We start from the raw sequence: 14423 nt of genomic DNA on the forward strand, positions 1-14423 counted from the left end.
CAAAGAATAATGGAAATTAGTCTATGAAGAAAGCCAATAAAACTAAAATAAAAACTTCAGCCTTCGAATCATGTTAGAAAAATGAAGTCAGAAATAGGTTTTATTAATCTACTCTGTGTACTAAAATTTTTGGCATTAAGCCTATGAAAATACTAGATTGGATGGAATATTTTAGGATACAATTCTACTGCGGTTTCCATAATTCACAAAGACATCAGAATCCAGAGCATTTGACTAGTCTATATCTCCAGTTTTATAGCATTATGTAATAAATAGAAGTGTCCAAATTCACCTTTCACACTTTATTTTATAAAGCCCAAGGATCTGAAAGTTACTTGCAGCCTGCAAAGTTTTGGCGGTCCACCTTAGCCTGTGAAAGCTGTGAGGAGTAGATCCCTGTGGGGAAGTTCTGGCTGTCTGACTTGAAGGCAGGCTCCTGGGTGGGCAAATTATGATTAGCATAGCCACTGAGCTGCTCAGAGAAAGACACAGACAGATGGCCAGTCAGGAGCATTCTGCATGAGGTTACAGAATTCAGACTGTAGATTACCATCTTGACTCTGCCACTTAGTAGCCGTACGACTTTCAGCAAGTTACTTTACTTTTCTGATTTTGGATTTCTTATTTCCAAAACGGGGGTGATGTCACCATATGATATTATTATTATATCATATGATTATTCCAGTTGTAAATGAAACAGTAATATAAAGCATTAATATATGGAAATTATAAGCTCTGTGTTAGCTATGGTAATGAAGACGATGATGACACCAATGTTTGTCTTTTATAGTCAAACTGTTAGTATTAAATGAGGTAATATTTTCCATTAGTGTGTCTTTAGCCTTTTATGCCTCAAGAGGAACCTAAAATAACTCAAAATAACACCTTCCTAGATAAGCAAATTTGGTGTGCTTTATCATACTTAGCAACAAACTCTGATGAAAAGGGGTCAGTATTTTCTAAATGCCATTATGTCCACATAAGATGTATCTATATGAAATTTCCCGTATTTATTGTAAATTTACAAATATGGCTGACACATCTGCTAGAGGGTCTGATGGAGACAAGAATTTAATCAATGTCTGTTGAATTTGTTCAAGTGAATGAAACAGAAAAACTGTTTTTATAAAGGACAACAAAGTGTAGTAGTCATGTAAGTTTTGCACACACATTCAAAAAGAACCAAGCTAATATTTCTCTTATGTGTCTTACATGTGGGTGTTTGACATACATACATGCTATGATATTTTTAATTCACTAGCAACTATGAATCACCCTCACAACATCAGATTGTAAGTAAGTAATCTGAGGTTTCCTTTTTCTCTATATGCATTTATAGTACTAGATAAAGGAAGAATAAGCTGGGGGTCCACTGAATTTCCAAGCAATTTGCAGTTCTGCAAAGAGTATTATCAGCTGAGAGGGCAGAATAGAAGCTGTATGGTGATTTATTTCAAATGTTCCTCTTGGGAAATGTCAAATACTTTGCTGACACTGATAATGAGAATGCTCATGAAAAACTATGTGTTAGATGATTAGAGTGAAGGGAAAGGTGCCATCACTACAATCATTTATTATATAAGCTGAAGTGTTACCCACTTATAAGATGACATATATAAGAACATCTATATCAATTTTATTCCACATTCCAATATTTAGAAAAAAATTGTTTTTAATGATTTCTTTCTAAAAGAACAAAGCTATTTAATTTTTCTAACATTTATGAATTTTGTATAGATTAGGAGCATATTTATTGCATATGTACTGATATGACCAACATATCTGCTAGTAATGAGCAACTACCACATATCAAGTACTGTGCCATCCTTTAAGAATTCATTGGTATGTTTACAAATGTATACACCTACTTCGTGGAGTTTATATTAGATAGGAAGGCTCCAGACAAAAAGCAAACACAGCATTAAAATCATTAAAAAATGGTAATATGAGAGAAAGAAGGAAGAAAGAGGGTGCTGAAATAGAGAATGATAAAGGGGGTGTCTGGGGAAAGGTTCCACTGTAGAAAGGTTGAGTGGAGGAAAATCCCTCTGAGAAGATATATTGTGAGTAGAGTTCTTAATCAGAGAAGAGAAGAGAACCACAGAAAAATCAGCAAAAACTGCCTTTCTGGCATAACATTTTAACACAAACAATGGGCAATCGCAATTCTAGGTAGTAAATTTTACTTGGAATTTCATGTGTCATTTCTGTGCTATAAAGTTTACATCATATCATATACTCTGTGCTTAAAGTAATACTTAACCTCATTTTTCATTCAGTTTGTTTTGGATATTAAAAGGACTTTGCAAAATGCATTAAAGTCATATAATTCAAAGCTGAAGATGTGCCTGGTAAAATATTCCATAGTTTGAGGGACTGACAACATTAATTTTACTCTAAGAGAAACGAGTGTAAATAAATGTTATCAGAGACAAGAACACACACACGCACACACATGTGCATAAAACATATCTTTTAAATTGATGATCACGCTACTGGCTGGGCATATTACATGGTAATTCTTGTTTTCAGCTTCGCAGTAACTCCAGAATAAATACTTGGTTTTTATGAACAAAGGTGGAGCCCTATTCGAAAGCTAAAAATTTAAGTAACTGTTGAAAGCATCAAAATATCTAAATAAAAGTTTTTAGAAGCAATCCATGTGTTAAATAGAATTAAATGTTACAAGTTAAATGTCCTTCATTATCATACATTTGGACATTTCATCCAAAGGCTTTATTTTTGCCTGATGAAGAAGCCAAGCAGAGACAGTAGATATGCAATCAATTACTTCCCATGGATTATCTTCCTTACTATCTGTTGAAAAACTGACAGTGTTCACTCTAACTACATAACACACATCTGCATGTTCAGCTATTTGTAACTTGGTTTAGATTTTATAAACTATTGACTATTTCTAGTTTGGATATGAGAGCAAAATAGAAAAGACTTTCTCGATCACTTTTTAAAGTAAATTCTTTAAAATAAGTGCATTAAGAATAATGCATTGTCCAAAATGGATATATTGTCAAGTAATTATAACTTCAAATGTGCATTCTTTGAAAGTTATTTCAAATCTATCACATGATTTTTTCTTGTTTATTCTCATTCAATTTACTAGTTATTTTGAAATTTTTATTTTATTAATTTGAATGTTTTTTCATTTTTTAAATTAATTCTTAGAATTAAGGTAACAGTTGGAGAACTATTTCCTAACTGGCTAGGCAATCTTAAGTATGTATTGCTAAGCAGTCCCTTGGCTATTCTATGGAAAATAAAGTATTTTTTAATTTTGCTAGCCCTGGGAATTATCTTTCAACTCTATGTCTGGTTTTACTTTCCTTTATTCATTTGTTTGGACTACGTGATCGAGTTCATTTTAGTTTTGGCACTATTTTTAAGGAGGTCTCATGTACATGGGTGAGTCCTAAGGAATGGCAATGCTGCAGGTGAAGATTATAAAGCAAATGTATTTTAATTTGGAACAGCTGTGTGAGGAGATTAACATGGATTCAGTTTTAAAGCTATACCTATCTATAATCAGGTAGATTAATTCCCAAGAGTAGTATATTTCACAAAAGAACTCAAACATTTTGTTCTAATTCTCAAACCTTTTGGCCTCATTAAATTATGCTGTGTATCTGCTGCAGCCTCATTCTTCAGCTCTCCAATTGTACCTCATCAGGCCTACCCAGATTGCTCTGAAAGATTTCTGATTCATCTAGATGAAATATGAATGTAAATGAAGCATTCTGCAGCCATAACAGTATTAAACAAGAGGCATGGGGGAAAACAAAGAGTTAGTTTTTTTGTTGTTGTTGTTTTTTAAGCCCACCAAACTTTCTTTCAAGATGTTGTAATTTTTCTGTTTCTAAATTTTATATTATGGCAAGCACACGACATAAGAGCTATCATCCTAACACACATTGAAATGTACAATGTATTATTGCTGACTCTAAGTACAATGTTTACAGCAGATCTCTGGAGCTTATTCATCTTGCTTAACTGAAACCTCATGTCCACTTCTCATTTCTCCCTTCTCCCCACTTCCGGCAACCACTATTTCACTCTTTGAATCTGTAAAATTGACCATTTTTGATATCTCATGTAAGTTGAATAATGCAATATTTTTTTTATTGATTTTAGGTTCATCCAGGTTCGCACAAATTGAGAATTTCTTTCTTTTTTATCTGAGTAGTATTGCATGGTATGTATATACCACATTTTCTTTATCCATTCATCTGTCAAGGAACATTAAGGTTGTTTCCATATCTGGGCTATTCTGAATGGAAGTGCTCTTCAAGATCCTAACTTCAGTTTTTCTGGATAAATATCCAGAAGTAGGATTGCTGGATGCTAAGGTAGTTATATTTTTAATTCTTTGGGGGACCTCCATATTATTTTCTGTAGGTGCTGCACAATTTTGCCTTCCCATCAACGTTGTGCAAGGATTCCACTTTCTCCACATCCTCCCCAACACTAGTCTTTTGTTTCTTTGATAACAGCAGTCCTGACAGGTAAGAGATGATACCACATTTTAGTTTTGATTTGTATTTCCCTGATGACCAGTAATGTACATTTTTTTCATGTAGCTATTGGCTACCTCTATGTCTTTTCTCCAAAAACATCAAGTCCTTAGCTCATTTTTCAGTTGGGTTATTAGGGGGTTTTTGCTATTGAGTTGTAGGAGTTATTTTCATATTTTGTATACTAACCCTTATCAAATATATGGTTTTGTAAATATTTTCCCAATTCCAAAAGTTGTCTTTATAACTCTGTTGGTTGTTTCCTTTTCTGTGGACAAGAGTTTTAGCTTGATGTAGTCTCACTTATTTTTGGATTTATTACCTATGTTTTTAGTGTCATATCCATGAAATCATCACCAAAATAAATGAATGCCATGAAGCTTTCTCTCTGTTCTCTTTTAGGAGTTTTAACATTTTAGGTCTTAAATCCATTTTGACCTTTAATTTTAGATTTTAATCCATTTTGAGTTATTCTTTGTGTATGGTGTCAGATAAGGATCCAATTTCATCTTTATTTGCATGTCAGTATTCAGTTTTCCAACACCATTTTTTGCACAAGCTATCCTTTCTCCATTCTGTATTGTTTGCACCCTTATAGAGGATCAATTGGCCATACATTCATGGAGTTATTTCTGGGAGCTCTATTCTGTTCCAGAGGTCTAAATGTCTGTCTTTATGCTAGTTCCCTACTGTTTTGATTACCAGATGCTTTGTAATACATTTTAATATTAGGAGGTGTGATGCCTCCAGCTTTAGTCTTGTTTTGTTCAAGATTTCTTTGGCTATTTCGTGGTCTTTTGTAGTTTTATATGTATTTTGGATTTTTTTCTATTTTTATTAAAAATACCATTGGGATTTTGATGGGGGTTGCATTGAAACTGTAGATAACTTTGGGTACTATGGAAATTTTTACAATATTAAGTCTTCCAATCCATTAACACAAGATGCCTTTCAATTGGTGTCTTCTTTAATTTCTTTCATCACAGTGTTACAGATTTCAGTATGCAAAACTCATTTGTTAAGTTTGCCTCCTTTTTTAAGTTTATTCCTAACTATAGTGTACTTTTTGGTTATTGTAAATGAGATTGTTTTCCTCATTTCCCTGTCAGGTAGTCAGTCGTTAGTGTACAGAAACACAACTAATTTTTCAAATGTTGATTTTGTATTCTGCAATGTTACTGAATTTTGTTTATTAGTTCTAATGAGCTTTTTGAAGTCCTTTAGTGTCTTCTATATTTAGATCATATCATCTGCAAAAGGAGACTATTTCTTTCCACTAGTAATTTCTAGTTTCACTCCACTGTGGTCAGTAAGGAGACTGGGTATGATTTCAATCTTAAATTTGTTCAGAATTTGTTGTGACCTAATACATGATCTATCCTGAAGAACCTTCCATGTGCACTTGAGAAAAATGTGTATTATTTGTATTGGGTCAAATGTTCTCAATCTATTGCAGTCTATTTGGTTATGGTGTTGTTCAAGTCCTCTGTTTCCTTATTGATCATCTGTCTGGATGTTCTATCCATCACTGAAAGTGAGGCATTCAAGTTTTCTAGTATTACTGTATTGCTGCCTATTTGCCCCTTCAGTGCTGTCTATGTTTGCTTTATATATTTAGATTCTCTGATGTTGGGTGCATATATCTTTGTTATATATTCTTGCTGGATTGATGCTTTTATTATATAACATTCTTCTTTGTCTCTTGTGTCAGTTTTTTTACTTAAACCCTATTTTGTCTAAGTGTAGCCACCCATAGTCTCTTTTGGTTAACATTTGCATGAAATAACTTTTTTCATCCCTTCACTTTCAGCCTATGTGTGTCTTTAAATCTAAAGTGGATTTCTGATAGGCAGCATATAGTTGGGTTTTGTTTTTATCCATTTGGCCACTCTGAGTCTTTTGATTGGGGAGTTTAATTCATCTACATTTAACATTATTATTGATAAGACAAAACTTATTATTGTCATTTTGCTATTTTTAGTTTGTTATTTTAGTTTGTTAGGCTTTTGTTATTTTAGTTTATTTTAGTTAGTCTTATTTTTCTTTTGTATTTTCTTTCTTTCTTCCCCTATGTTTGTCATTTTGATATTTTAAAGTTACACATGAACTTTTTTAAAAAAAGTTTTAAAAAGTTGCATTCAAATATAGAATTTTTAAGAGTACTGAACATTTACATTTTACTAAATCTATCAAATTTGATTTTTACACATTGGCCATTTGAAAGATAGTATTTTTGTGGAAAGTGAAATGCTGTGCTGATAAACTTATTATATAACATTAATTTTGTGGCTCTGGAATTAGTATTGCATGCACAACTTTAGAAAACAACAATAAACAATTATCTTTGCTATTAATATCTGTGGGCTGCAGATCACTCACACAGGGTGGGTGTGTATACAGCAGGCAATAAAGTTAGAACGTGTTCCTCAATTCATCCACACACATTTGAAGCCATATTTGAAGATGGTGAAAAATATACAATGTATTTATGTATACTATTTTATGTATATAAGCACTCTACACATACATATATGTCCTTGGCATAAACAATTACTATGCGAATGTTGTTTTAATAAAATACAAATATATTCAAAAGTATAACTGAATTAAAGGTGGTTGTCTGCTATCATTTGTACTCATTGTTAGTGGATACAGAACATTCAAATACCTGTTGTCATTTATTTGTGGGATCTAAAGATCAAAATAATTGAACTTCAGGAGATAGAGAAGAGTGGTTATCAGAGGCTGGGAAGGGTAGTGTTCGGGGTTTGTAGGGAGGTGGAGATGATTAATGGGTACAAAAAAAATAGAATGAAAAAGACCTAGTTCTTGATAGCACAAGAGGAATATAGTAAATAATAATGGTACATTTAAAAATAATGAAAATGTATAGTTGGGTTGTTTTTACTGCAAAGGATAAATGCTTAAGGGGATGGATACTAAATTTTTCATGATGTAATGTGATTGCATGCCTATACCCAAATATCTCAAATTCCAAGATGAACGTTTTATTCATTTAACATGGTCTTCTCACATTAGAAAATGTGGGATGTCATTTAACTTCAGAGTGCATATGAAATATGGGACAGCAGTGTTTCCAGAAATTAATATCTACTTGTCAAATTCAGAAACGTGTTCCATCTCTCTCAATCCCTCCTCTTTTAAAGATCTCTATCAATTAGCCTTTCTCAGTTTTGTATCTATAAGCTTTCCTCATCTGAGTATCCTCTCATTCATCTTTAGCATATAATAATGTATAAGGTATTATATTGTAAAACACTGTGCATATGCATATACTCATATGTGTGTACAGGTATACCTCATTTTATCATGGTCCTTTGTTGCATTTTTTACAGATTCGAGGTTTGTGGCAACCCTGTATCAAGTAAGTCCACTGGTGCCATTTTTCCAACAGCACATGCTAACTTCACGTCTCTGTCACAGTTTAGTAATTCTTAGAGTAGTTTAATCTTTTTCATTATTATTATATCTGTTATAGTGATCATTATATCGGATACAGTGAATATAGTGATATTATACTGTTATAATCAGTGATCCCTGAAGCTGGCAGAGGTTGGTTCATGAGGTGTAAGGACAAAAGGCATCTCTGTAACATAAAAGTGCAAGGTGAAACAGCAATTGCTGATACAGAAGCTGCAGCAAGTTATCCAGAAGATGTAGCTAAGATCACCGGTGAAGGCAACTATAATAAACAACAGATTTTCAATGTAGAGAAAAACAGCCTTGTATTTGAAGACAATGTTATCTAGGACTTTCACAGCTAAAGCGGAGAACTTATTGCCTGCTTCAAAGCTTCAAAGGACAGGATGACTTTCTTGTTAGTAGCTAATGCACTTGGTAATGTTAGGTGGAAGCCAATGCTCTTTAACCATTCCAAAAATCTCAGAGTCCTTAAGAATTATGCTGAATCTACTCTGCTTGTGCTCTATAAATGAAACAACAAAGCCTGGATGACAGCACATCTGTTTACAGCATGGTTTGCTGAATATTTTGAGCCCACTATTGAAACTTACCGTTAGAAGAAAATATTACTCACCGACAATACATGTTGTCACCCAAGAGCTCTGATTGAGATTTACAAGGAGATTAATGTGTTTTCATGCCTGCTAACACAACTTCCATTTTGTAGCACTGGGATCAAGAACTAATCGGGGTTTTCAAGTCTTATTATTTGAGAAACACATTTGGTAAGACTATAGCTGCTATAAATTGTGATTCCTCTTATTGATCGGGGAAAACTGAATTGAAAATCTTCTAGAAAGATCCACAATTCTATATACCATTACAAACATTTGTGATTCGTGGGAAAAGACAAAAATATCAACATTATCAGGAGTTTGGAAGAAGTTGATTTTAACCCTCATGGATGGCTTTGAGGAGTGCTAGCCTTCCTTCAGTGGAGGACATAACAGCAGATGTGGATGTGGTGAAAACAGCAAGAGAACTAGAAGTGGACACTGAAGATGGGACTGAATTTCTACAATCTCATGATAAAACTTTAACAAATGAGGAGTTGCTTCTTATGCATGAGCAAAGACAGTGGTTTCTTGAGATGGAATCTACCCATGGTGAAGATGTGAATATTGTTCAAGTGACCCAAAGATATAGAATATTAGATGAACTTATTTGATAAAGCAGTGCCAGGTTTGAGAAAATTGACTTAAATTTTTAAAAGGTGTGCGTGGGTAAAATGCTATCAAATAGCACTGCATACTACAGAGAAATATTTTGTGAAAGGAAGAGTCAGTCAATGCAGCCAACTTCATTGTTGTCCTATTTTAAGAAATTGCCACAGCCATCCAACCCTCAGCAACCACAACTTTGATCAGTCAGCAGTCACCAACATTAAGGCAAGACCCTCCACCAGCAAAAATATAAATACTTGCTGAAGGCTTAGATGATCGTTGGTGTTATACATTTTGTGAATTAAAAAATAGAGTATTCTTTAATTAAGGTATGTACTTTTTTTTTTTAGATAAAGTGCTACCACACAATTAAGAGACTACAGTATTTAGTAAACATAACTTTTATACACAATGGGAAAACAAAAAATCTGTGTGACTCACTTAATTGCAATATTCGCTCTGTTGTGGTTGTGGTGATCTGGAACCAAACCCTCAGCATCTTTGAGGTATGCCTCTGTGTGTGTGTGTGTGTGTGTGTGTGTGTGTGTGTGTGTGTTTGTATGCATGTGTGCGCACACACACAACTTGATCCTGAGTTAACTTATTCTTCTCCTTTATTTCTTAGCAAATTTGCCATGATTTAAAAAAGAAAAACAGCTTATATTTATATTCCTACTTTCTCATTCCTCATTTACTTCTCAACCCTCTGTTGGCGTTTACTCATATCACTTTATGTAAGAGAGGTCATGCCAAAGTTATATACATGATTCCTTGTTCCTGGAGGGGATATCCATGTGAAACAGATATAAATAAGTGTGGAGACAGATATATGTGTGTGTATATGCAGGCTTTTATATTTGTATTACTGTGTGTATCACAGAACTTTGTTATAGCCTCTAAACTTAGAAAAACAAATACTATGCAGTTCCAAGAATATCTTAATTTTTATGTTAGACAGAGACAAAACTAAACGAAACATCACAACTGCATGCTAACTACTTAATTTTCAAAATTGCTTTGGCATTATTAAAGGTTGTATGTTTTCAGGAAAAATGTGTGTGTCCTTAAAACACAGCATCAATATGTTAGCAGACAAACAGCAGGACTGTTGAAGTTGAATATAAATTGATTCATTCGTTTTAGAAAAGTACATGTGATATGAATCTTTTATCACGTGGTTTATCCTGTTATGAAACGCAATCTTTGTTTAAAAAGTTGAGCTCCTGTAAATGGTGACTGGAATGAGAAGCCATATTTCAAGATAATGATATTTAGATTGGACACTTTTAGGATCAATACATAGAAAAGAGGCTTTAAACCAGTAAATTCTTCACTAATTCAACCAACTGAACAATTTGTGAAAATAGTGCGTGGAATACATTTGCTTTCCTTATTACATAAAATCTTGCATGTTTAAAAAACAGAAAAAGATCAAATTAATGATATGCCTCCAAGACACTATATATCCTGGATATATAGAGAATACTGAAAGAGGAAAAAAAATACCACATTTCTGAATTTACATGAAAGCAACTTGTTTTTATTATTTTTTACTTAAATCTACCTAAAAAAACCTTTATACTCTTTTAAAATCAGATATATCTTATGCACAAATTTGAATACAGAATGTAAAATTCATTGCCATCTTTGAGTCAAAAACTTTTCCTTTTTGAAATAAAGTATGTAGAAGTGAACAAGATTCCTAGTGGTTGCTTTGGATGATTTCATTATGAAAGGAAAAAAACAATTTATTTACACTTAATATATTTTAAAATGATGTAAGTAGTGGCTTGCACTTACACACCTCTCTCACAAAATAATACACTTAAAATTATGACGAATTATAAGATCGTAAAAAATCTCTTCCAATTATCAGAGTAAGGTTAATGTGTAAATGTTTGAGACAGTACATTTTATATTAACAGAGTTGAATTTTGTGTTCAACTTTTGTTATATTTGAGTTCTTCAAAATAAGGAAATGCTAGATTATTTAAAATATGTGAAAGCAGCATATTACTTTCCCCCAGTTATATTTCATAATTATAAATCTGTCCTGTAACAGCACTCATGCTTCCAACCTCTGTTATGTATTCTGAATTTATTTGTTGTGATGTATTAGGAACTATCATTGGATCTGTGCTCTGGGCTGCATGCCTAAAGTTCACAGTTAAACAGGACACAGCCCCGATATTATAGAATTTTTTTTTTTTTTAAATCCAGAGAGGAACAGAGGAGAGATACCGTGGGTAGAGTATAGAGTGAGGGATACGTACATGGCTTTGCACAGTGTACTATGGGATCAGAGGCCAAGCATCTAAAGAAGCCTACAGTGGGAGGGAGGTTCAGGGACATCCTCCAGGTGGTGAGGATCACCCTGAATTTTGATTGAGGAATAAGAGTTATTAAATAAAGATATGCATATTATATACTAGATTAACGCATCTGCATCTTCCCATTAATTTCATTTCTGACGATTTGAAAGAAATATTCGTAGAATCTAGTTATCACTTGAAAATATTCACAATATATTAACAGCTCAGTTCATTTATCAACTTTTCAAAAGTAATTCCTCTATATTGTTAAAATCATCAGATGCTAAACAAAAACCAAAAGAAGTATCCTTAAACCTTGCATTAAACTGCGTGACACTGTAGTACATGCAGTAAGCAAAGAGTGTAATTAATTTGAAATTATGTGCACATTATTTCAGTCCTTTGATCATTTTTAGATACTCATAGGCCAAAAATTTTAGCACCTAGAGTGTCTTAAAGTGTTCCAAAAATTTAAACCTTTGTTTAAAAAGTTTGAGCTCCTGTAAAAGGTGACTGGAATGAGAAGCCTATTTCAAGATAATGATATTTAGATTGGACACTTTTAGGATCGATACATAGAAAAGAGGCTTTAAACCAGTAAATTCTTCACTAATTCAACCAACTGTTTCATTATTTCATCAAACTGTTCCCCATTATTCACAATATTTTGTCACCAAACCATCTGAACATATTAATTCATTTTTGTTTCGCTTTTGAACACCCAATCCATATGTGTTCCTCAAGCACATATAAAACAATCCATTAGAGCTAGTAATAACCTCACCTTTCAAAATGGTGAAAATTCCAATCAGAAGCAAAGTGAATGGGCATTTTACCCAGCAGAGTCTTCTTATATATAAATGTATAATTTTTGTAGAAATTGTTGAAACACTAGAAAGTTTATAATTTCTAATTACTTTTTAAATGAATCATTAGCATTTTAGGAAACATTTAGGTTGAAAATCACAGTACTCTTACAAAATATGGAGTGTTGGTCAGAAAATTGAAATAAGCTGATGATAGGACTGCTAGAGAAGATAGTTAGAGTTTGATTGAAGCTGATATTCCTCCACAGTATCAGGTTCAGTGAGGTCCCTCTCCTGTAATACTCTTCCCTTATAGTAAAACATACATTCAAATATATTCCAACTACAAACCCTAATCTTCACAGTCTTCATTTGCTTATGAAATGCTTTCTTTTAATATATTATACCTATAAAAAAGATTTGTCTTCATCTTTTCTTGAAAGGAATCAGTTTTCAAATGAGGATGTAGTTTTTGCTGTTGTAAACTGCCTTTTTGTAAATTTACAAAACAATAGACATTTGTTGAGTATTTAGGAAATTTGAGTATTACTTCAATCTTTAATAATGAAATAATATAATAAATTTTATCCAATAAACTTTAAATGTTTAAATTTTTCCTATTTTTCCATTCCTTGGATTTCTCTATTTTAATAACATTTTATTTACAATCTATGCATAAGAATAAAATAGGACCCATACATATATTTTATTAAAATATTAGGCATGAGTTACCTGTGAACATGATACAAATATTATATTTAACAGCTCTCTAATTCACCCATTAGTTTATAATCTATGATTCATATGGCTTAATAATTGGCACACTCAAGTTTTAAACCAAAAATTCTCCCCTCACTACCACTACCCACTATCTCTTTAAAAACCACCTAGATCAATATTAAATTTTAAATATTATAAAATTACACTCACTTTTTTATCTTTATTGTATTTGGTAAATATCTCCTGGGCTCTCTCTTCTCCTCCATCCGTGAACAGCATAATAATCTTATTGCAGTTTGCTCTGGAAACATTATACTGTTAAAAACAAAACCACACAAAACAATACACGTATCATTCACAATATAAGAGAAAATAAAGCTATATGGAAAGTGCATGAGCAGGTTGCAAGTCATTAATGAAATATCTGCTCACAAAATATATTCTAAGAACTGGTTCCTGGATCAGTTCAGGCCCATCCCCTTCATCAGGCCTTCCCCGCACCACCCAGATAACCATAGGTCTATCTCACTTCCTTCAGCCTTTGATCAAATGCCACTTTATCATGAGGTGATTCTTCATAACTATGTTTTAAATTGCAGTCTCCCTCCCAGATAGTATCTTCACGGCATTTTACTTTCTTTTATTTACATATTTTATTTTCTTGTTTGTTTATTGTTGGTGTCCCCCAACAGAATGTAAGCTACGTAAGCAAAGGAAGTTTTGTCTTTTTTGCTCAGACTTTTTTGTCCCTCCCTAGAAGACTGCCTAGCACATAATAAAATCTCAGTAGTTTCTTAAAAAATGAGCTTTTAATAAATGCTTATGTCAATTTTATGCCCATATAATTTTATAGTATAAACCAAAAATAACATTATTTTAAAATGTGTATCTTCAGTCCACTTCCAAATAAGTGTTTTCTTCCCTCTTTATTCATTCTACTTTATTCACTTTACCTGTTTGAAATCACAAATCCTAAAACTGATCACCTAAAATCCAGTACTCTTTTGTTCCTTTGTAAAAGCCGATACCTATTCCCACGATATCCTCCTATCCTCTCTCAACCAACCACACATATTCTAATCCTGAAAGACTCAAGTCCATGGTAAATCTTCTTACACTTTAAGGTCTCCAGAAGAGTTAGATATGGGAGAATGATGGATTAGCACCAAAGGGCCATTAAAATGAACAATTAATTTAGAAAGCTAGACTTCTCTGAGGTCTAAAATTATTATCTTAACTTTTCCACTGTTATGAAATGTGTTTGCTTTAAATGCTGAGAATAAAAGATCACACTAATTTATGAATGCTCAGCTTCTTTGAAAATGTCAACCCTAGGTTCAGTGCTGTCCAAAAGAAATATAACATGAGATTAATATAGAACTTTAAATTTTCTAATAATTACTTAAGGGGAGT

The 14423-nt window shown here is 32.8% G+C and overlaps 1 protein-coding gene across 1 annotated transcript in view; it reads right to left on the reverse strand.

The window, feature by feature from the left end:
- Window positions 1–14423, reverse strand: part of CACNA2D1 (calcium channel, voltage-dependent, alpha 2/delta subunit 1) — a 453354-nt gene that overhangs the window by 80356 nt on the left and 358575 nt on the right. The window contains exons 12-13 of the mRNA XM_011986113.1: window positions 13443–13500; window positions 13221–13325 (exon numbers count right to left, since the gene is read on the reverse strand). Coding sequence (XP_011841503.1) covers window positions 13221–13325; window positions 13443–13500 — 163 coding nt within the window. The remainder of the gene's footprint in view (window positions 1–13220; window positions 13326–13442; window positions 13501–14423) is intronic.

The sequence above is a fragment of the Mandrillus leucophaeus genome, unplaced genomic scaffold (genome assembly GCF_000951045.1).
Source record: "Mandrillus leucophaeus isolate KB7577 unplaced genomic scaffold, Mleu.le_1.0 Scaffold293, whole genome shotgun sequence".
NCBI classification, from domain to species: domain Eukaryota; kingdom Metazoa; phylum Chordata; class Mammalia; order Primates; family Cercopithecidae; genus Mandrillus; species Mandrillus leucophaeus.